Raw genomic sequence first — 22,471 nt, forward strand, 5'->3', positions numbered from 1 at the left:
CACAGCCAGCTCAGGTCAGCGCGGGAGGCTCCTCTGTCTTCTTCCTGATGATCTCAAGGTCCTCACAGTGCTGGTAATCTGGCTCTTCCCGAAACGCCCAAGTGTCCGTGGGCAGCTGGGTTAGCTTTTGCACAGGAAACCAGTGGACGGAGGTGTCATTAAATACGTCCATGTACCTGGGGGTCTGAGGGAACACCACCTCCTCCAGGCCTGTCAGAATCTGAGCAGAAAGATTCAAAAGTAAAACAAGCTTGGCAGGCGTGGTAAGTCCCACCCTCCCGGGTTAGAGTCCTGGTTTACGCATCACTCTTTCTAAGGAATAAGGTATTTTTAGTACTTAGTGCAATGAGTTGGAATCCCCAAGGACAGTGCATAAGTTGGATCAAATACTGAGAACAGAGGAAATTAAGAAAAAATTAGGAGACGCACTGAAAAAAAAACATAGCTTTCCGGACCACAGACCCTCACAAGCAGCCACCACTACAGGTGAAGGCAGGATTCTCCACAGTAAGACTTCCCAGGCTGTCCACCCCAGCCCCTCCACTCAGGCAGGTACCTTTGCAACGTATGGGTAATGTTTATGCAGAATCCTTGTCAACAACCTAGAAACCAAAATTGTTAAAAAAACATGATTAGGCAGTATGAGACCAGATTTGTTCCCCGTAAGACACAGAAAGGCAAGATGACTTAAATAGAGCAAGAAATCTTTTAAAATGAGGGTGTAGAGGAGGTCAAATATTTGGTAGCAGGTGTAAATGCCCCAGCCTACTGCCCATCTCCTTAGGGAGAAGCGACAGGATGTGTGACGCAGGCCGAGAATACTGTTAGTTATAAGAAATGACTGTTTTCCCCCATTTAGAAAAGCCGTCTCTGCCCGTCCTAAGTGAAGGGAGAAATTATTTGCAGAAAGACACCCTGCTTCCCAGCTTGACCCAGTCTGACATCTCCCAGCCCAGCCCTCTGTCCAGGTGCCCTGAGGACCGGGTTCACCCCAGCGCCTCCGCTCACCTCTCCTCGAGCCCCCTGAAGCTGTTGCCGACGATGACCACCTTGGAGAGGGCGTCCACCGACCAGTTCCTCCACAGCAGGTTGTTATAGAGTGCCGTCCCACAGTGCGGCATGTAGAAGACGGTGGGCTCCCCGCACACACTCCGCTTCCCTTCCTGGGGTCCAACGTGCACGGGGTGAATACAGGTCTACAGCGGGGAGGGGAGGGGGGGAAGGGCAGTCCTAGCCAGCCATGCGCTCACCCCACTACAGGGCCGCGCCCAGTCTGCCGTGTGCCTCCCGCCTGCACGTTCCTGGTCCCGCACCAGAGAGAGGCACTCCTCCTGCATCGCCCTGCGCTCCCTCCCCGTGCGGGCGACAGCTACCGAATCACACGAGACTAAATCGGGACATCCAGAAACCCAGAAAACTCAGGTCTGCTGAACACACGTGTCCCGTGTCACTCTGCAGCTCCCCATCATGACTTGGGCCTTTCCAAACGCTACCTTGGGATCCAGTCTCCCCCTCTGGAGAGCCTTCTTTCCGAAGGTCTCAGAGATCCCCCCATCTGAGGATTCAGCCACAACTCAGCCAGGGCTGGGCTGCAGCCTCCTGGCCCGGGGACAGGGCACCTCCAGCAGAAGGGCCTCCTGTGGTGCAGAGCCCGCGCCCTCTTCCCCTCCAGCAGCGACACCACCCACCACCCTGACCACAGTCGGTACACACAGCCCTTCGAGAATCGCGCACACGCTGCTGCCTCCCTCTGGCTTCCTCCGATAGGACCACACAGGTCCACACGGGACTGACAGACCCCGCGGCCTCGCCACGTACCTCGTTCTCCCTGAGAACCACCAGGCCCAGGGCGCTGAGAACCGCGATTTCTAGCTGACTGAACAGAGGGTCGTACACCCAGCAGTGACTCCTGGGAACCTGCAGAGGGCGATGCGTGGCTCAGTCAATGTGCGGGAGACCCAGGAGGGGGACGGAACAGGAGGACACTCACCTGGCACCGCTCCAGAAGCAGAAGCAAAAACGCCAGCTGGCTTCTAGCTATGGTGCAGCTGGCGAAGTTCCCGACGCCGTAACACACACACTTGAGGCGGCAGGTCCCTGGGACCAGGGTCTCCTCTGGAACGGGGCCAGGGGCCGCATCTGCCTCCACCAGGGGGGCGTTGAGATGCAGGTGTCCCAGGGCTTCCGAGAGAGGCCCCTCGGGGGCCCTCAGCTGCTCCAGGTGTTTCTGGAGACAGCCGGTGATGGTTTCTGAAAGAGCGGGCCCTGCACAGTCAGAGGGCGTGCTGTGACCCAAGAGCTAAACCATCCACGGCCCGGGGAGCAGGGCGTGGAAGCCTCCACTCCCCAGAGAAGGGGCTGCTGGCCTCCCGCTCAGGATACGTGGGGGGCGTGCAGCCGTGCCCACCCCAAGCTGACAGTGGCCGGCGCCTGGGTACCCATGGCCTCAACTAAGAGAATGTTTCAAGCAAAAGTCAGGTTCATCCGTGGCCATGATGTCCATCTAAAGCTTGTATTAACTCATCCTAGTTTAGTAAGAGGCAACCAGTACATGCAACTGTGGTCTGAAATACCTAATTTTCTAATAAAAGAAGAATAGAACTCTCAAAATGATCCTATAAATAACTGGGAGTAAGAATATTTAACATGTAAAAAATTGAAAGGAGAAAAAGGTACGCTGGGGTGTCTACAGACTAAGGAAAAATGCTCTGTCTAAATTGTTTCACAGGGCGGTGAGTTCTCTGCTCTCCTTTTCTGTCACTGGCATTGAATTCAGTAGAACAGATCTGTATGCAGAACAAAACAACGCAAACAGCCATATGTCTATTCCCATAATGAGATACCAACGTTGACTTATCAGCAAAGACACCTTGAAATAAGACCCAGGCTACAGAAGGTTAGGTAGATAGCTGGCTCTCCACATCCACGCTGCTCAAAGAATCCGTGAACGCTTTCTGGAAAACCTCCTGAAAGTGGATAGCAAGTTGACCACTTCCACCTCTGGGAACATATACTAAGAACATTACCTTAAATTGGGTAAAAAGCTTCATGCATGAAAAATTATGCATACTGGGACTTCCCTGGGGGTCCAGTGGTTAGGACTGCACGTCCACTGCAGGGGGCGCAAGTTTGATCATTGGTCAGGGAACTGGGCTCTCACAAGCCTCACAATATAGCCAAAAAAAAAATCAAAAGTTCTGATTACTTTTTTTAAAAAAAGAAAAATTATAATTTACAAAAAAGTAAACAAAAGTCTCTCCATAAAGACTATAACTATGGTATGCTTGTGTTATCACCCGTCATGTTTAGGAAGAGATTTTAACAGCCGTGTAAGGTCAGGGAAGAGAGCAGGATAAACGTAAATTTCAACAACACGGCTGAAAGCCAACGTCCCCTGCTCCCCTGCAGCAGGCAGTCACCGCTGTGAGCACTTCGCGAAACGCTTCATTTACAGTTACACTACAGGATTCGGACATTTTCATGTCCATTCCACAGATACAGAAGCTGAGGACCAGGGTTAAGTGCCAGAAGACACACAGTTTTAAAGGGGGCGGACAGTTAGCATTAGACCCCAGCATGGACACCCCCCGTGAAGCAAACGTCACCCGACGAGAGCTGGGTTCCTTTCTTGGGCCACCTTCAGGCCCTCTGCCCACCCCAGCGCCTCCAGCCTGAGCCCCATGGTACCCACCTACTGCTGAGCTCCAGAAGTCAGAGATAACCAGGTCCTCCCTGTTGAGAAAAAAAGTGGCTTGGTCACCTCTTGCCCTTTTCAGGGCTCCCTGACAGGGACTGCCTCCTGACCAGGATCAGGTGAGGAGGGGGCGCACGCTCCGACGCAGAGTCCACCCTTCAGCCTGGAGCAGGGTGCCCGGGGGACACGGCCAGTGCGGAGCTGCTGGGCCCAGAGAGGGCGGGGAGAGGGCTTCCTGGAGGAGGCCCCCGATTCATGGGGACACGTCTGGGTCTTGGAACACGGGGGCAGCTCCACAAACAGTGGCTAAACTTGGAGATTGAGCCTGTCCGCACTTCTGTGCCCTCATCCCTAAAACGGGTGAGAACCACACCCATCACAGGGCCACGGCAGGGGTGAAATGGGGAACACGCAGCACGGTGCCTCCTACAGAGCAGGCCTCAGTCAGCGGCCGCTGTTGCTACAGATGACCCCAAGGGGAAAGTGGAAGGGGCAAAACCAAGTGTCGAGGCTTTCTCTAAAGTCGGCTGTTTTCCACAGACCAGAGCAACACACAGTCAACAGTTAAATGAACTGAATGGATTCTCCAGTCAAAAGACATAGAGTGGCTAAATGGACTGAGAGAGCATCCATTTGCTGCCTCTAAGAGAATCATTTCTGACATGAGGATAGGCAGAGTGAAAATGGAAGGGACAGAAAAAGATAGTCCATGCAAATGTAAACCAGAGGAAAGTGGGAAGAGTTATACTTCTATCAGATAAAATAGACTTTAAAACAGGGATATAACAAGACTTTATGGGCTGCAGCAAAAGCTATCCTAAGAGGGATGTTCACAGCGATAAACCTCAAGAAAAGTCTCAAACAACTTTACACCTCAAGGAACTAAAAAAGAACAAAGTCAGTAGAAGGAAAGAACGAGCAGAGCAGATGTGAAGGAAATTGAGATTAAAAGGACAATAGAGGGCGTCCCTGGTGGCTCAGTGGTAAAGAATCCTCCTGCCGATGCCGGAGACATGGGTTTCATCCCTGATCCAGAAGATCCCACGTGCCACGGGGCAAGTCCAGGACTGAGCCTGTGATCCAGGGCCCTCGAGCTGCAAGTCCTGAGCCCGCGTGCCTCAACGCCTGAAGCCTGCACGCCCAAGAGCCTGTGCTCCACCACAGGAGAAGCCAGTGCAGTTAGAGGCCCGCTCTCCACCAACGAGAGAAAAGCCCAAGCAGCAGAGGAGGCCCATCACAGCCAAACACACACACACACACACACACACACACACTAAAATAAAACTATTTAAAAAAAAAAAAAGAGAAGATCAGTAAAACTAAGAGCTGGTTCTTTGAAAAGATAAAACAAAATGGACAAACCATTAGCTAGACTCACCAAGAAAAAAAAAAAAGGCTCAAAAATCAGAAATGAAAAAGGATACATTACAACTGGTACCACAGACATACACAGAACCATAGGAGACTACCATGAACAGTTAAATGCCAACAAACTGGATGGCCCAGAAGAAATGGATCAGTTCAGTTCAGTTGCTCAGTCGTGTCCGACTGCGACCCCATGAATCGCAGCACGCCAGGCCCCCCTGTCCATCACCGAATCCCGGAGTTTACCCCAACTCATGTCCATCAAGTCGGTGATGTCATCCAGCCATCTCATCCTCTGTCGTCCCCTTCTCCTCCTGCCCTCAATCCTTCCCAGCATCAGGGTCTTTTCCAATGAGTCAACTCTTTGCATGAGGTCGCCAAAGTATTGTAGTTTCAGCTTCACCATCAGTCCTTCCAATGAACACCCAGGACTGATCTCCTTTAGGATGGACTGGTTGGATCTCCTTGCAGTCCAAGGGAAAAGAGTCTTCTCCAACACCACGGTTCAAAAGCATCAGTTCCTCAGCGCTCAGCTTTCTTCACCGTCCAACTCTCACATCCATACATGACCACTGGAAAAACCATAGCCTTGACTAGATGAACCTTTGTTGGCAAAGTAATGTCTCTGCTTTTTAATATGCTGTCCAGGTTGGTCATAACTTTCCTTCCAAGGAGTAAGCGTCTTTTAATTTCATGGCCGCAATCACCATCTGCAGTGATTTTGAAGCCGCCCAAAATAAAGTCTGACACTGCTTCCACTGTTTCTCCATCTATTTCCCATGAAGTGATGGGCCTGGGTGCCATGATCTTTGTTTTCTGAATGCTAAGCTTTAAGCCAACTTTTTCACTTTCCTCCTTCATTTTCATCAAGAGCTTTTTTAGTTCCTTTTCACTTTCTGCCATATGAGTGATGTCGTCTGCATATCTGAGGTTATTGATATTTCTCCCGGCAATCTTGATTCCAGCTTGTGCTTCCTCCAGCCCAGCGTTTCTCATGACGTACTCTGTATATAAGTTAAATAAGCAGGGTGACAATATACAGCCTTGACGTACTCCTTTTCCTATTTGGAACCAGTCTGTTGTTCCACGTCCAGTTCTAACTGTTGCTTCCTGACCTGCATACAGGTTTCTCAAGAGACAGGTCAGATAGTCTGGTATTCCCATCTCTTTCAGAATTTTCCACAGTTTATTGTGATCCACACAAAGGCTTTGGCATAGTCAATAAAGCAGAAATAGATGTTTTTCTGGAACTCTCTTGCTTTCTCTATGATCCAGCGGATGTTGGCAATTTGATCTCTGGTTCCTCTGCCTTTTCTAAAACCAGCTTGAACATCTGGAAGTTCACAGTTCATGTACTGCTGAAGCCTGACTTAGAGAATTTTGAGCATTACTTTCCTGGAGAGGAAAATGGCAACCCACTCCAGTATTCTTGCCTGGAAAATCCCATGGACGGAGGAGCCTTGTAGGCTGCAGTCCATGGGGTCACTATGAGTCGGACACGACTGAGCGACTTCACTTTCACTTACTAGCATGTGAGATGAGTGCATTCGAGCATGAGGTAGTTCGAGCATTCTTTGGGATTGCCTTTCTTTGGGATTGGAATGAAAACCGACCTTATCCAGTCCTGTGGCCACTGCTGAGTTTTCCAAATTTGCTGGCATATTGAGTGCAGCACTTTCACAGCATCATCTTTCAGGATTTCAAATAACTCAACTGGAATTCCATCACCTCCACTAGCTTTGTTTGTAGTGATGCTTTCTAAGGCCCACTTGACTTCACATTCCAGGATGTCTGGCTCTAGGTGAGTGATCACACCGTCGTGTTAATCTGGGTCATTAAGATCTTTTTTGTACAGTTCTTCTGTGTATTCTTGCCACCTCTTTTTAATATCTTCTGCTTCTGTTAGGTCCATACCATTTCTGTCCTTTATCGAACCCATCTTTGCATGAAATGTTTCCTTGGTATCTCTAATTTTCTTGAAGAGATCTCTAGTCTTTCCCATTCTGTTGTTTTCTTCTATTTCTTTGCACTGATCGCTGAGGAAGGCTTTTTTTATCTCTCCTCGCTATTCTTTGGAACTCTGCATTCAGATGGGAATATCTTTCCTTTTCTCCTTTGCTTTTCTTTTTTTTTTTTTTTTATTTTTATTATTATTATTATTATTTTTCCAGTGGGTTTTGTCATACATTGATATGAATCAGCCATGGATTTACATGTATTCCCCATCCCGATCCCCCCTCCCACCTCCCTCTCCACCCGATTCCTCTGGGTCTTCCCAGTGCACCAGGCTGGAGCACTTGTCTCATGCATCCCACCTGGGCTGGTGATCTGTTTCACCATAGATAGAATACATACTGTTCTTTTGAAATATCCCACCCTCACATTCTCCCACAAAGTTCAAAAGTCTGTTCTGTATTTCTGTGTCTCTTTTTCTGTTTTGCATATAGGGTTATCGTTATCACCTTTCTAAATTCCATATATATCTCCTTTGCTTTTCACTTCTCTTCTTTTCACAGCTGTTTGTAAGGCCTCCTCAGACAGCCATTTTGCTTTTTTGCATTTCTTTTCCATGGGGATGGTCTTAATCCCTGACTCCTGTACAATGTCATGAACCTCCATCCATAGTTCATCAGGCACTCTGTCTATCAGATCTAGTTCCTTAAATCTATTTCTCACTTCCACTGTATAATCATAAGGGATTTGATTTAGGTTATACCTGAATGGTCTAGTGGTTTTCCCTACTTTATTCAATTTAAGTCTGAATTTGGCAATAAGGAGTTCATGATCTGAGCCACAGTCCCAGGCAAGAATACCCAGGAGTGGGTTGCCATTTCCTTCTCCAGGGGATGGTCCCGACCCAGGGATCGAACCAAGGTCTCCTGCCTTGTAGGCAGACACTTTACCCTCTAAGCCACCAGGGAAGCTCAAAGAAATGGATAAATGCCTAGAAATACATTTCTCCAAGACTTAATCATGAAGAAACAGAAAATCTGAACAGACTGATTACTAGTCAGGAGGATGAATAAGTAATTAAAAACCTGTAACAAAAAGTTCAGGACCAGTTAGATTGACTGGTGAATTCTACCAGACATTCAAAGAAGAAGTGATAGGGATCCTTCTTAAACCCTTCCAAAAATAGAGGAGGAGGGAACACTCCAAACTCACTTCATGAGGCCAGCATAACCCTGATTCCATAACCAGACAAGGATACCGTAAGGAAAGGAAATCATAGGCCAACACCCCGATGAAGACAGACACAAAAATGCTCATCAAAAATACTAGGAGATTGCTACATTGAGAACACAGGTTTTGCTTCCATCCCTGTAGTTTTATTGCAGTGATGACAATGAGACCTGTAACATTTTTTGCTAGGCTCGTGAGTAAAAACTGGATATAATATGGCTTTTCAATATTAGGAAAGACGAAGGAATAAACACCAATGTAAAAAAAAAAAAAAAATACTAGGAGACCGAATTCAGCAACACATTAAAGGGAACATACACCACAATTAACTGGATTTACGCCAGGAACGCAAAGCCAACGTAATGATAGAGCACATTACCAAAATGAAGGATAAATCCTCTGACCATCTCCATAGATGCAGAAAGAGCGTTTGACAAAATCCAGCCTCCACTAACATAACTATCAACAGAGCAGGTACAGATGGAACAGAACATAATCAAGGCTACAGACAGACAGCGTCTTCACCGGAGACAGAGTCAAGCCGTTATGACAAATAATGCGCTGGGTGTATTTTAAACAGTTTTCTCTTCCCTCTGCCAGAGGCACCAGGTGACTCTCCTTGGCTCTTCACCGTAAGACCCTGGTGGGGTTCCTGGAGGTAAAGGCCAGGGAAGTTTGGGGGCTGCCCTGGGACGGCAGCCCCAGGAGTCTCTCTGAGACCGACACACTAGTCCTCACTCAGCCAGAAGCAACTCATCAAACGGTCCCTGAAGTGTTCCCACCAGCTTGCGGCTCTCGTGGCTTCCGCTCCCGAAGTGGGGCAGCTCTCCCAGGCAACAGGAGAACCCTCCTAGCTGTTCAGAGTGACCTCTGACCTCTGGTGCTCGCTCAATGGCAGCTTTATGTCCTCTGACTCCAAAAACCGGCCTTGCCCTTCCAGAGAAACGACATCCTGCAAGGCTGCAGTGAGTGCCCTTTCTCCTCTGGTGTTTACAGTTCTGGTACCTGTCATCAACATAGTGGCAGGAAGACCCCTCTAGTGGTCCCAGTGGTTAAGAACCCATCTGCCAATGCAGGGGACATGGGGTTTGATCCCTGGTCTAGGAAGATAAACACGCCGTGGGGCAGCCAGGCCGCCCACCACAACTAGAGAGTAGCCCCCGCAGCAACGAAGTCCCAGTGCAGCCAAAAATAAATATTAAAACAAAAAAAAACAATAGTGGCAGGAGATGAAATAAAAGAGCATGTGTACAATGCATCAGCAGAAATTATGCCTCTAAAAAAGCATGTTTGGAACGGAAATAAAAGGAGAAATGAAACAGTAATATCACTAATGATTTCAGGCTAAAAGATTGGGAACATTCTCAGACACTGAAAAACATCACTTTAACTCACGGTCCTCCGACCCTCGGGTGAAAAAGGAGAGGTCCCCGTGGAGGTGGTGGGCCACGGGGTATGCCAAGTCCAACAGATCCTCCAGCTCCAAAAAGTGACTGAAGATCAACTGGCTTTCCTGGAATCGAGGATTCCCAGGACCAAAGGGGACTTTTAAGGAAGGGCCCTTTTAAGATGGGGTGGGTTGGGCGGGATCGAGCGGGACACCCTGTGCTACCGTCTCACTGAAGGCCCTTCACCTCCGGACAAGTCACCAGCACAACTGACCCCCAGATGCCTCTGTGGTCCCCCCAAAGGCCCGGGTCCCGCGCGGTACCCAGCTCCACACGGCCTCCGCTCCTGGTCGCTGGTGCCGTCTGGGCCTCTACTCCCATCCGGTATCCCGCCACCACCATGGCCCCTGGCACCCTGGGCTGGCCTGCCTGCTGGGCCGCCCCGACCAGGCCTTAGAGCAGCCCCACGCCCTCTGCCACCCACTCCTCTAGGGTTCCCCTGAGCCTGGTGTAACCCCCCGGGTTCTGGGAGAAATGCCATGGGCAGTGACTACTCGTGCATTCTTTACATCGGAAATACTAGGCTGGGGACTCCCCTGGTGGTCCAGTGGTTAAGAATCGGCCTTGCAATGCACGGGATTTGGGTTCAATCCCTGGTCGGGTAAGTAAGACCCCACGTGCCTTGGGGAAACTAAGCCCGCTCAGTACAGCTACTGAGCCCGTGCGCAGAGCGCGCAGCACGGAAGAGCCCACGGGACACAGAGAAGGGTGCAGCCAAGCAAATATTTGAAAAAGCAAGACCCTCAGAGCAAGCAGACAGACAGACCACTGAGTCTCAACCGGAGACAGAGATGCCGGAAAACAAAATCCACTCATTCACTCCTTCAGCCAGCATGCGTTCATTTGTGTACCTTCTGGAACTGGACTTAACAGCCATTAAGAGAACTACTGTCTCTGGCCTTACAGAACTGTCTCTGAAAGACAGAGACGGGAGAACAGGCAATTTACAACACAGCAGAGCTGCGTGGGAGCAAGAACAGGGCTCTACAGGTGCGCAAAGGAGATTAAGATTTTTAAATTCCTTAGAATTTTAACAAGCTAAAAGTGACTTGCTTAGTTTACCTTCTTGTCTTGTTCTCCAAAGTACAGCACATCTGTTTCAAGTTTTATAGTGAGAGAAGGTAGAGCTGGGGCAGTCCATTCAACACATGTAAACCAAATATTAAAAAAAACCAAACAACAAAAACCCGGTTTCCTTAAGTTAACTGTCCATTAAAGCAGTAATATTTTGATCATAAAAAGTGTTAACATTTTATTATTCTAAAAAGTTCTTTATATTTTATGCTTCAAATATCCAGCATAGATCATGGAGAAAAAGAAATATTTCAGTAGAGCTGGAGACATTAAGGCAGACCATAAATTTTTAAAGTTGAAAAAATTAAAAAGAAAGGAAAAATCTCGGGATTCCACATTATTTTTTAAATACCTATTAACAAACATTACATTTTCACAACTGTCCTTTCCTTCAAGAATTAACACATAGCCCCAGGCTTCACAGTATTAAGGTCCTTGTAGAATTCTATACAGTGTGCCTATGTGTCTCACCACTTCTACTCTCTCCCCTGTAAAACGGGCATCGTAGCCCCTACCACACAGGGTCACTGAGGATCACAGAAGATACTGCGTCTGTGAAGATGCTCTGCAAAACCATAAAGTGCTTTAAACACATTTAAAAAAAATAAAAGCCATATATGACAAACCCACAGCTAACATTATTCTCAACAATGTAGAACTGAAAGCTTCTCCTCTATAATCAGGAACAAGACAAGGGTGCCCACCCATGCTAACCACTTTTATTCAACAAGGTACTGGGAGTCTTAGCTGAACCAGTTGGGCAAGAAAAAGAAAAAGAACCCAAGTCGGAAAGCAAGAAGTAAAATTGTCACTATCTGCACATGACATCGTACTACAGACAAGAAACCCTACAAGACTCACCAAAGAGCTGTCAGAACGAACTCACAAATTCCGTAATGCTGCAGCAGACAGAAATAAACATATGCTGCATTTCTATACACCGCTAATGAACTGGGACTTCCCATGTGGCGCTAGTGACAAAGAATCCCCCCGCCAATGCAGGAGATGTAAGAGACGTGGGTCCAATCCCTGGGTCGGGAAGACCCCCTAGAGGAGGGCATGGCAACCCACTCCTGTATTCTTGCCTGGGAATCCCATGGATGGAGGGGCCTGGGGGCTAAGTCCCTGGGGTCGCAAAGAGTTGGACACGACTGAGTGACAGCACAGCAGAGAAAAACGAACCATCAAAAACAGAAATGAAGCAAACAGTCTTGGGGAGGGTCAAGATGACGGAGCAGTAGGACGTGAAGCTCACCTTCTCCCACAGATACCTCAAAAACACATGCCGAGTGACTCTCGCGGAATATCTACTGAACGCAGGCAGAAGACTTCAGAGTGTGGACAGGGCAAGCAAATCTCCACGGAACCGGGTAGAACAAAAGATAAGAAAAGTGAGAAAGGACTCAGGATGGGACCTGTGCCCTGGGAGGGAGCTCTGCAAAAGCAAAGATTCCTGCACCCTGGGAAGGCCCCCCACCTCGGGGGAGAACGCGGCAGCCAGCCTGCGGCAGCCAGGGTGCACAGAGGGCTACAGGGGTGGTCAGTGCCGCTGCCCTGCGCCTGGGACACGGGGCCCCTCGCACAGGGCCGGGCTGGGTGCCGGGACGTGGGCTTTGAGATCAGACCTAGGGAGGACTGGGGTTGGCTGTGTGGGAACAGCTGGGACGGGGCCGGAATCGGGTGCACCCACAGCTAAGGGTGTACCAGGCCACGTCGTGTGGGGGTGCGTAAGGGGAGAGGCAGGCCCCCCTCCATCGTAGCCTTTTTCCCTATGTGCATACTCACAAAAAGCCAATTGGGAAAAAAAAAACATAGCATCAATATAAAAGACTTACGGAATAATACAAAGCATGCATAATAGGGATTTCAGAAGGGGAAGAAAGAGAAAAGGGGATCACAAATATATTTGAAGAAATTATGGCTGAGAACTTCCCAAACCTACAGAAGGAAGCAGATATCCAGATACAGGAAGCTCAGAGGGTCCCAAACTAAATAAACCCACACAGAGCGACACCGGGACACTTGTTGTTGTTGTTGTTTAGTCGCTGGGTCATGTCCACTCTTCCACAACCCCATGGGCTGCAGCCCGCCAGGCTCCTCTGTCCATGGGATTTCCCAGGCAAGAACACTGGAGTGGGTTGCCATTTCCTCCTCCAGGGGACCTTCCCGACCCAGGGACCGATCCCGTGTTTCCTGCACTGCAGGCAGATTCTTTACTGATGAGCCACCGGGGAAGCCCAAGACATACTGTAATTTAAAAAAACGGCAAAAGTTAAAGAGAAGTTCTAAAGGCAGCAAGAGAAAAACCGGCGGCTCGGTGATAAAGAACCTGCCTGCCAATGTAAGAAACACGAGTTCGATCCCTGGGTCAGGAAGATCCCCTGGAGAAGGAAATGGCAACCCACTCCAGTGTTCTTGCCTGGGAAATCCCATGGACAGAGAAGCCTGGTGGGCTATAGTCCACGGGGTTGCAGAGACTAGGACAAGACTCAGCAGCTAAACAACAAATTTTAAGGGAACTGCCCCCCCCCCCGCAACAAGGCCATCAGACAATTTCTCTACAGAAATGTTACAGGCCAGAAATCTATCTTACAGTGGTACGATAGATTCAAAGTCCTAAAAGGGAAAGATCTGTAACCGAGGATAGTCTATCCAGCAAGATTATCACTTAGAATAGACAGAGAATTTCTTAAATAAGCAAAAACTAAAAAAATACAGCAATTCTAAACCTATCCTAAAGGAAATGTTAATAAAGAGGAAATCACAATGGGAAAGTAAATCACGTAAATAAGCCAGTAAATAGACTTTTTAAAAAATCTAAAAATCTTCTATGAGTGATACCCACAATGAATGGAGGATGAACATAAAGATGTAAAAGAGGGAATCAAAATCATAAAACGTGGGGAAGGAGAGTAAGAAAATAGATTATATCCCCTCTATAATGTGTTTGAGCCTATATGACTACCAGTCTAAGACAAGCAAATACAGGAAGGGGTTAACATACTTGAAAAACAGGGTAACCACAAATCAAAAACATACAACAGATTCACAAGAACCAAAAAGAAGAGAACATAAACAAGAGAGAAGAAAATCATCAAACCACAAAAGAGAAAACAAAAAGGGACAAAGAAGAAACATAAAATCAAAGGGAAAACAAGATTTAAAATGGTGATAAATACATATCTATCAAGAATTACCTTAAATGTCAATGGACCAAATGCTGCAATTAAAAGACACAGAGTGGCACACTGGATTTTTTAAAAAAACAAAACAAAAAAACCACCCCCAAACAAGAGCCTATAATACACTGGTCACAAAAGACCCACTTTAGGGCAAAGGACACATACAGATGGAAAGTGGGGATAGAAAAAGATATTTCGTGCAAACGGAAGTGACAAGAAAGCAGGGGCTGCAATATTAACATCAGACAAAACAGCCTTTACAACAAAGGACGTACAGAAAGACAAAGAAGGACACTGTATGATGATATAGGGACCGACAGAAGAAGATTTTACACTCGTCAACACGAGTGCACCTAATATATGGGGGCACCCACACACAGAACAAACACTAACAGACATAAAGGGAGAAACTGACAGACATCCAGGAACAGTGGGAGACTTTAGCATCCCACTCCCGTCAATGAACAAATCTCCTGAATAGAAAATCAAAAAAGTAACAGAGATACTAAAGGATACAAAAGGGACAGTTAAGACTTGATTGGTATTTTTAGAACATTACATCCAAAAAATATCCCAGAATACACATTCTTTTCAACTACACATGGAACACTCTCTAGGATTCACCACATACTAGGGTACAAAGCAAGCCTCAACAAATTTAAGAACATGGAAATTATCTCAAGCATCCTTCCTGACCAAAATGGCATGAAACTAGAAATTAATCACAGAAACAGAAACAAGAAAAAAACAAAATGATTACATGGGGACTAAACAACAAGCTCGGAGAAGACAATGGCAACCCCACTCCAGTACTCTTGCCTGGAAAATCCCATGGACGGAGGAGCCTGGTAGGCTGCAGGCTATGGGGTCGCTAAGAGTCAAACATGACTGAGCAACTTCACTTTCACTTTTCCCTTTCATGCGCTGGAGAAGGAAATGGCAACCCACTCCAGTGTTCTTGCCTGGAGAATTCCAGGGATGGGGGAGCCTTGTGGGCTGCCGTCTATGGGGCTGCACAGAGTTAGGCACGACTGAAGTGACTTAGCAGCAAACAACAAGCTACTAAAAAACCAATGGGTCAACAATGAAATCAGAGGAAATTAAAAAATACTTTTAGACAAATGAAAATGAAAGCACAACCACACAAAATCTGTGATGCAGGAAAAGCAGTTCTTAGAGGAAAGTTCACAGCAATACAGGCCGTCCTCAGAAAACAAGAAAAATCTCCAATAAACAACCTAATTTATCACTGAAAAGAATTAGAAAAAACAAAACCTAAAAGCAGAAGGAAGAAAAAGTAATAAATGTCAGAGAGGAAATAAACAAGAGAGATTAAAAAACATAGACAAACCAAAAGAACCAAAAACTGCTTCTTTGAAAGGATAAACACAATTAAGAAACCTCGAGCCAGGCTCACCAAGATGAAGAGAGTGATGACCCAAATCAACAAAACAAGAAATGAAAAAGGAGACACAGCAGAAATACATAGCAGAACACTATGAACAATTACGTGCCAACAAAGTTGACAACCTAGAAGAAATGGGTAAGTGTCTAAAAACACACAGCCCATCAAAACTGAATCAAGAAGAAATGATCTGATCACCAGAAGGGAAATATAGTCTGTAATTTAGGAACTCCCTACAAAGAAAATCCAGGATCAGAGGGCTTCAAAGGTAAATTCTACCAAACATGAAAAGAAGAACTGATACCAATCCTTAAGTGAAGTGAAAGTAAAGTGAAAGTTGCTCAGTCATCTGCGACTCTTTGCAACTCCATGGACTATACAGTCCATGGAACTCTTCAGGCCAGAACACTGGAGTAGGTAGCCTTTCCCTTCCCCAGGGGATCTTCCCAACCGAGGGATGGAACCCAGGTCTCCCACACTGCGGGCAGATTCTTTACCAGCTGAGCCACCAGGCAAGCCCAATCCTTCCCAACCTCTTCCAAAAAAAATGGAGAAGCAACACTCCCAAAGACATTCTGTGAAACCATCATCACCCTGATACCAAAACCAGATAGAGACATCATGAAAAAAAAAGAAGAAAATTATAGGTCAATATCTTTGATGAATATAGATGCAAAATTTCTCAACAAAATATTAACTGAATCCAATAACACATTAAAAGATTACACACTGCATCCAAGTGAGATTCATCCCAAGTTCACAAAGATGGCTCAACAGATGCAAAATCAATCAATGGGATAAAATAAAGACAAAAACACGTGATCATCATCTATTAGATGCAGAAAAAGCATTTGACAAAATTCAATATCCATTCATGATTTTTTTTTTAAAAAAGCTCCTGCTAAAGTGAGTATAGAGGGAAACATAGCTATTTATGGCAAGTCAAAGTGTTAGTCACTCAGCCTGTCTGAGTCTTTGGGATCCCGTGGACTGTGGCCCACCAGGCTCCTCTGTGCATGGGATTCTCCAGGCAAGAACACTGGAGTGGGCTGCCATGCCTCCTCCAGGGGACCTTCCCAGGGACTGAGCCCACCTAAGGTCCTCTGCTTTGGCAGGCGGATTCTCTACCGTGAATGCCACCTGGGGAGCCCACTGATGACAAACCCAAAGGCGACGTAATACTAACTGGTGGAAAGCTGAAAGCGTTCCCCTTAATATCAGGAAGAAGATAAGGATGCCCACTCTCACCTCATCTTTTATAGTATTGGAAGTGCTGGCCACAGCAATCAAGCAAGGAGAAGAAACAAAAGATATTCAAACTGGGAAGGAAGAAATAAAACTGTCATTATATGCAGATAATACAATACTATATATAGAAAATGCTAAAGACCTCACACAAAAACTACTAGAACTGATAAATTCAGCACAGTAGCAGGACACAAGATTAACATATAGGAATTCACTGCATTTCTTTACACAAATAAATATCATAAAGGGAATGAAGGAAAAAAAACAAAAAAAAAACCTCTTAAAATCACATCCTCACCCCACCCCCCACCAAAATGAAATACTTTGGAGTAAACCTGATCAAGGAAGTGAAACACATACACTGAGAACTATAAAACATTAATAAAGGAAATTCAAGATGACTCATACCCCATGCTGTTGGATTGGAAGAATATTATTAAAATGTCCATACTATCCAAAGTAATACACAGATTTAATGTGATCCCCATTAAGTTACCCATAACATTTTTTTATATAACTAGAACAAATAATCCGAAAATTGAAACAGAATCATAAAAGACCCAGAACTGCCAAAGTAATCCAGAAGGAAAACAAAGCTGCAGGCATAACCCTCCCAGACGTCAGATAATGCTACAAAACTGTGATAATAAAAACAATGTGGTACTGGCACAAAACCAGACATATGGATCAACGGAAGAGAAGAGACAGCCCAGAGATAAAGCCACACGTCTATGGTAAATTAACGCTTGACAGAGGGGCAATGATACACAGCGGGAAAGAGACCGCTTCTTCAGCAAAAAGACCGCTTCTTCTTTCAGTGTGGGGAAAGCCAGACAGCCTCATGTAAATCAGTGATGTTGGAACACACCATCTCACCATACACAAAAAGAAACCCAAAACGGATTAAAGACTTAAATATAATACATGGCACCATAAAAGTCCTAGAAGATATCATAGGCAAGACATTCTCTGACATAAGTTATACCAATGTTTTCTTAGGTCAATTTCTCAAGGCAATAGGAACAACAAATAAATCAAGTGAAGTAAAGTGAAAGTCGCTAAGTCATGTCCGACTCTTTGAGACCCCATGGACTATATAGTCCATGGAATTCTCCAGGCCAGAATACTGGAGTGGGTAGACTTTCCCTTCTCCAGAGGATCTTCTCAACCAAACCCACGTCTCCCACACTGCAGGCAGATTCTTTACCAGCTGAGCTACAAGGGAAGCCCTAAATGGGATCTAATCAAACTTAAAAACTCAAGCTTTTGCACAGCAAAGGAAATCACAAACAAATGAAAAGACAATGTAAAGAATGGGATAAAATATCTGTGAACAATGCAACTGACAAGGGTTTAATTTACAAAATATATAAGGAGCTCAAAAAACAACAAAAAACAAAACAGCCCAACTGAAAAATGGGCATAAGACCTAAACAGACCTTTTTTCAAAGAAGAAATACAGATGGCCAATAGGCACATGAAAAGATGCTCATCATGGCTTATTATTAGAGAAGTGCAAATCAAAACTACAATGAGCTAACTACCACCTCACATCAATCAGAATGGCTTTAAAAGGTCTACTAATATCAAATGCTGGAGAATGGCATGGAGAAAAGGTGGTCCTCCTACACTGTTGGTGGGAGTATAAGTTGGTGCAGCCACTGTGGAAAACACTTATGGAGGTTCCTCAGGAAACTCAGAATAACCATGTGATATAGCAATCCCACTCCTGGGCATATATCCAAACAAAGCTGTAATTTAAAAAGATACATGTAAACCTATATTCAGAGCAGCATTATTCACAACAGCCAAGACACGGAAACAACCCAAACGTTAATTGACAGATGAATAAAGAAGATGTGTGTGTGTGTGTGTGTGTGTGTGTGTGTGTGTGTGTGTGTGTAATGGAATACTTACTACTGAGCCATAAAAAAGAGGCCATCTGCAGCAACGTAGCTGGAAGTAGAGATCACCACACTAAGTGATTTAAGTCAGAAAGACAAAGACCATGTGGTATCAGTTATATGTGGAATCTAAAATATGACACAAATGAACTCACCTGTAAATCCAAATCAGACTCATGGACAATACAGAACAGACTGGCGGCCCCCAAAGCAGAGGGGGGTGGGAGAGGGCTGGAGTGGGAGGGTGGGGTTAGCAGATACACGCTTTTATATAGAGAATGGATAAACAACAAGGCCCTACTGTATACTGCAGAGAAGTATATTCAATATCCTATGATAAACCATAATGAAAAGAATATATAAGAATAACATATATATCAATATATGTATAAATGAATCACTTTGTTGTACAACAGAAATTAACACACTGTAAATCAACTATACTTCAATAAAAACTACTGATCAGAAAAAAAAAACAATCAATCTCATGTACAACTGCATCAAAAAGAACACCTAAAAATGAATAAAATACCTAAGAATAAAAGTAACCAAGGAAGTGAAAGACTTGTATACTGAAAAAGACAAGATAGTAAAGAAAGAAAACTGAAGACGACACAAATAAATGGAAACATATTTCCTGATCATGGATTGCAATTAACGTTAAAATGTCCATACTACCAAAGCAATTTACAGATTCAATGCAATCCTTATCTAAATTCCCATGGCATTTTTAACAAAACAGGACAAACAATTCTAAAATTTGTACAGAACCACAAAAGACCCCAAATAGCCAAAGTAATCTTGAGAAAGAAGAACAAAGCTAGAGGTATCATGTCCTCTGATTTCAAAATCTATTACAAAGCTATAGTAATTAAAACAGTATAGTTTTGGTTTAAAAACACACATAGATCAATGGAACAGAACATAGCCTAGAAATAAACCCACCCATCTATGGTCAGTTAATTTACAACAAAGGAGCCAAGAATGTAAAATGGAAAAGACAGTCTCTTTAATAAACTGCATTTAGAAAAACTGACAGCCACATTAAAAAAAAAAAAAAGGAATAAAACTAGACCGCTATCTTACACCATACACAAAGCTTAACTCAAAATGGATTTAGACTTAAATATAAGACTTGAGACCAGGACTTCCTTGGTGGTCTAGTTGCTAAGACTCCACACTCCCAATGCAGGAGGCATGGGTTTGATGCCTGGTCAGGGAACTAGATCTCACAAGCCGCGATTAAAAGATGGCTTGTGCCGCAACTAAGAACCAGTGCAGCCAGACAAATAAAACTGAGTATATTTTTAGAAAGACCTGAAACCATAAAACTCCTGGAAGCAAACACAGGCAGTAAACTCCTTGACACAAGTATCTGCGATGCTTTTTTGTTTCTATTTATTAAAAAATTTTTGGTGATGACATTTTAAATCTAACACCAAGAGTACAAGGAACAAAAGCAAAAATAAACAAGCAGAACTACGTCAAACTAAAAAGCTCCTGCATGTTAAATGTAACCATGGACAAAATGAAAAGGCAACATACTGAATGCGAGACAATATCTGCAAATCATGTATCTGATAAGGGGTTAATATCCAAAACATATGGAGAACACACAACGCAACAGCAAGAAAACCCCAAACAATTCAATTAAAATCTGGGCAGAAGATCTGAACACACATTTTTTCCAAAGAACTCTGGTGTACTGCTGGTAGAAGTGTCGACTGGTACAGCCACTATGGGAAAGAGTGTGAGGCTCCATCAAAAACTTAAAAACAGAACTACCATTTGAGGGATTCCCTGGCAGTCCAGTGGTTAAGACTTCACCTTCCAACAAAGGGGGTGTGGGCTCCCTCCCTGGTTGGGGAGTTAAGGTCCCATATGTGACTTGGCCAGAAAAAAAACCCAAAAAAGCCAAAACATAAAGCAGAAACAACGTTGTAACAAACTCAATGAAGACTTTAAAAATGGTCCACATCAAAAAAAAAGAACTACCATTTGAGCCAACAATTCCACTTGTGGGTATTCTTCCAAAGAAAATGAAAACACTATTTTGAAAATACATACACATTCACTGCATTTACGCCCGACGTTCACTGCAGCACTATCTGTAACAGCCAAGATGTGGGAACAACCTACGTGTCCATCATGGAACAAAGGGCACAGGAACTGTGATACACACACACACTCCAAGATACCAGATCCCCATAAAAACACTATAAAAAGGCAAAAAGATATGACACCGACAGACGAGTCCCCCAGGTCGGAAGGTGTCCGATATGCTACCAGGGAAGAGCGGAGGACAGCTACTAACAGCTCCAGAAAGAATGAAGCAGCTGGGCCAAAGCGGAAACGACACTCAACTGAGAATGTGTCTCGTGATGAAAGTAAAATCTGATGCTGTAAAGAAGAGTACTGCATGGGAACATGGAATGTTAGGTCCATGAATCAAGGTAAACTGGACGTGGTCAAGCAGGAGATGCAAGAGTGAACATCAACATCTTAGGAATCAGTGAACTAAAATGGAGGGGAATGGGTGAAGTTAATTCAGATGACCACTGTATCTCCTCTGTGGGCAAGAATCCCATAGAAGAAATGGAGTAGCCCTCAGAGTCAACAGGAGTCTGAAATGCAGTACTTGGGTGCAACTTCAAAAATGACAGAATGATCTCAGCTTGTTTCCAAGGCAAACCATTCAGTATCACAGTAATCCAACCCCAATGCTGAAAAAGTTGAAGTTGATCAGTTCTATGAAGACCTAGAAGACCTCCTAGAACCAACACCAAAAAAAGATGTCCTATTCATTATAGGGGACTGGAACGCAAAAGCAGGAAGTCAAGAGATACCTGGAGTATCAATAGGCAAGTTTGGCCTTAGAGTACAAAATGAAGCAGGGCAAAGACTAACAGAATTCTGCCAAGAGAATGCACTGGTCATAGCTAACACCCTTTTTCAACAACACAAGAGATGACTTTACACATGGACATCACCAAATGGTCGATATCTAAATCAGACTGATTACATTCTTTGTAGCCGAAGATGGAGAAGCTATATACAGTGAGCAAAAACAAGACCAGAAGCTGACTATAGCTCAGATCATCAGCTCCTTACAGCAAAATTCAGGATTAAACTAAAGAAAGTGGGGAAAACCACTAGGCTAGTCAGGTAGGACTTAAATCAAACCCCCGATGAATATACAGCGACTGAATTGAACTTGAAGTTACCAAAGACAAAGGTTTGAAACCTGATTCTATACACATCTAGAAATTATATTTCTTTGAGACTTGGAGCCCGATCGAGACCCAAGCCTGGTTGAGATGTTCACTGTCCATAAAGAGCGCTTAAGCCAGTGTCAGGCACAGAGCTGCTCCTCAATTAATTAATCATTGGATGAGACTCGTGAAGATGACTATCACGCGTAAAGGCTGGGGCCCTGGTGCGAGCAAAACCACTGATGACCAATATTAACATAATATTCACACCGAACACGGGTAGCGCGCTTACCACGCGCCAGACACTGTTTGGAATGGTGCAACCATTTACTAATCCATTGAATCCTCGAAACAAGCCTATATAGGTTCTATTACTATTTTCACGCCCACCGGCCACGCAGCTGCAACTGCCATACGAGACGTTATTGCGTGCTTATTACAATAATGAGCTCTTTACCTCCGTTACCTCCACCCATAACCCTCAAACCCTGAGCGTTAAAGGGGACAAATGGCGAGACTGGGGCTCGGGGAGGCTCCCACGGGCTTCAAGTTTGGATCCAGGACCGAGTCGGTCCTTACTTGGCCTCCTGGATGCGACGAAGCACGACTCCGCCCTCCACCTCGGGCTCGGCTCCCGGGGTCCCGGCGGCCGCCGCAGCCTCCCTCCGCTTCGGACGCCGAGCCGCCGAGCGCCGTCTCCGCGGAGATGCCGCCTGCCAGGCTTCTCGCGCCGCCGCCGCCGCCGCCGCCGCCATG

At 45.3% G+C, this 22,471-nt stretch overlaps 1 protein-coding gene and 1 non-coding gene across 2 annotated transcripts; one reads left to right on the top strand and one right to left on the bottom strand.

Annotated features, from left to right (window-relative positions):
- Positions 1-10: 10 nt before the first annotated feature.
- Positions 11-22,470, bottom strand: SRRD (SRR1 domain containing). The gene is made up of 7 exons (XM_061140687.1): positions 22,295-22,470; positions 3,692-3,732; positions 1,991-2,250; positions 1,819-1,917; positions 1,009-1,196; positions 557-602; positions 11-220 (listed from the first exon to the last, which is right to left on the bottom strand). The coding sequence occupies exons 1-7, from the start codon at positions 22,468-22,470 to the stop codon at positions 11-13; spliced, it is 1,020 nt and encodes a 339-aa protein (XP_060996670.1).
- On the top strand, positions 8,323-8,423 carry LOC133058168 (small nucleolar RNA SNORA1). The gene has a single exon (XR_009693276.1). It is a non-coding gene; the product is annotated as a small nucleolar RNA SNORA1 (small nucleolar RNA).
- Position 22,471: the final 1 nt, after the last annotated feature.

The sequence above is a fragment of the Dama dama genome, chromosome 5 (genome assembly GCF_033118175.1).
Source record: "Dama dama isolate Ldn47 chromosome 5, ASM3311817v1, whole genome shotgun sequence".
In the NCBI taxonomy this organism is placed as follows: Eukaryota; Metazoa; Chordata; class Mammalia; order Artiodactyla; family Cervidae; genus Dama; species Dama dama.

Coding starts and splice junctions, on each gene's coding strand:
- SRRD (XM_061140687.1), bottom strand. CDS start 22,470: ATGGCGGCGGCGGCGGCGGCGGCGGCGCGAGAAGCCTGGCAGGCGGCA. Junction 1,918..1,990: donor TGCTTCTGGAGCGGTGCCAG/GTGAGTGTCCTC, acceptor CGCCCTCTGCAG/GTTCCCAGGAGTCACTGCTG. Junction 221..556: donor ATTACCCATACGTTGCAAAG/GTACCTGCCTGA, acceptor CTTTCTGCTCAG/ATTCTGACAGGCCTGGAGGA.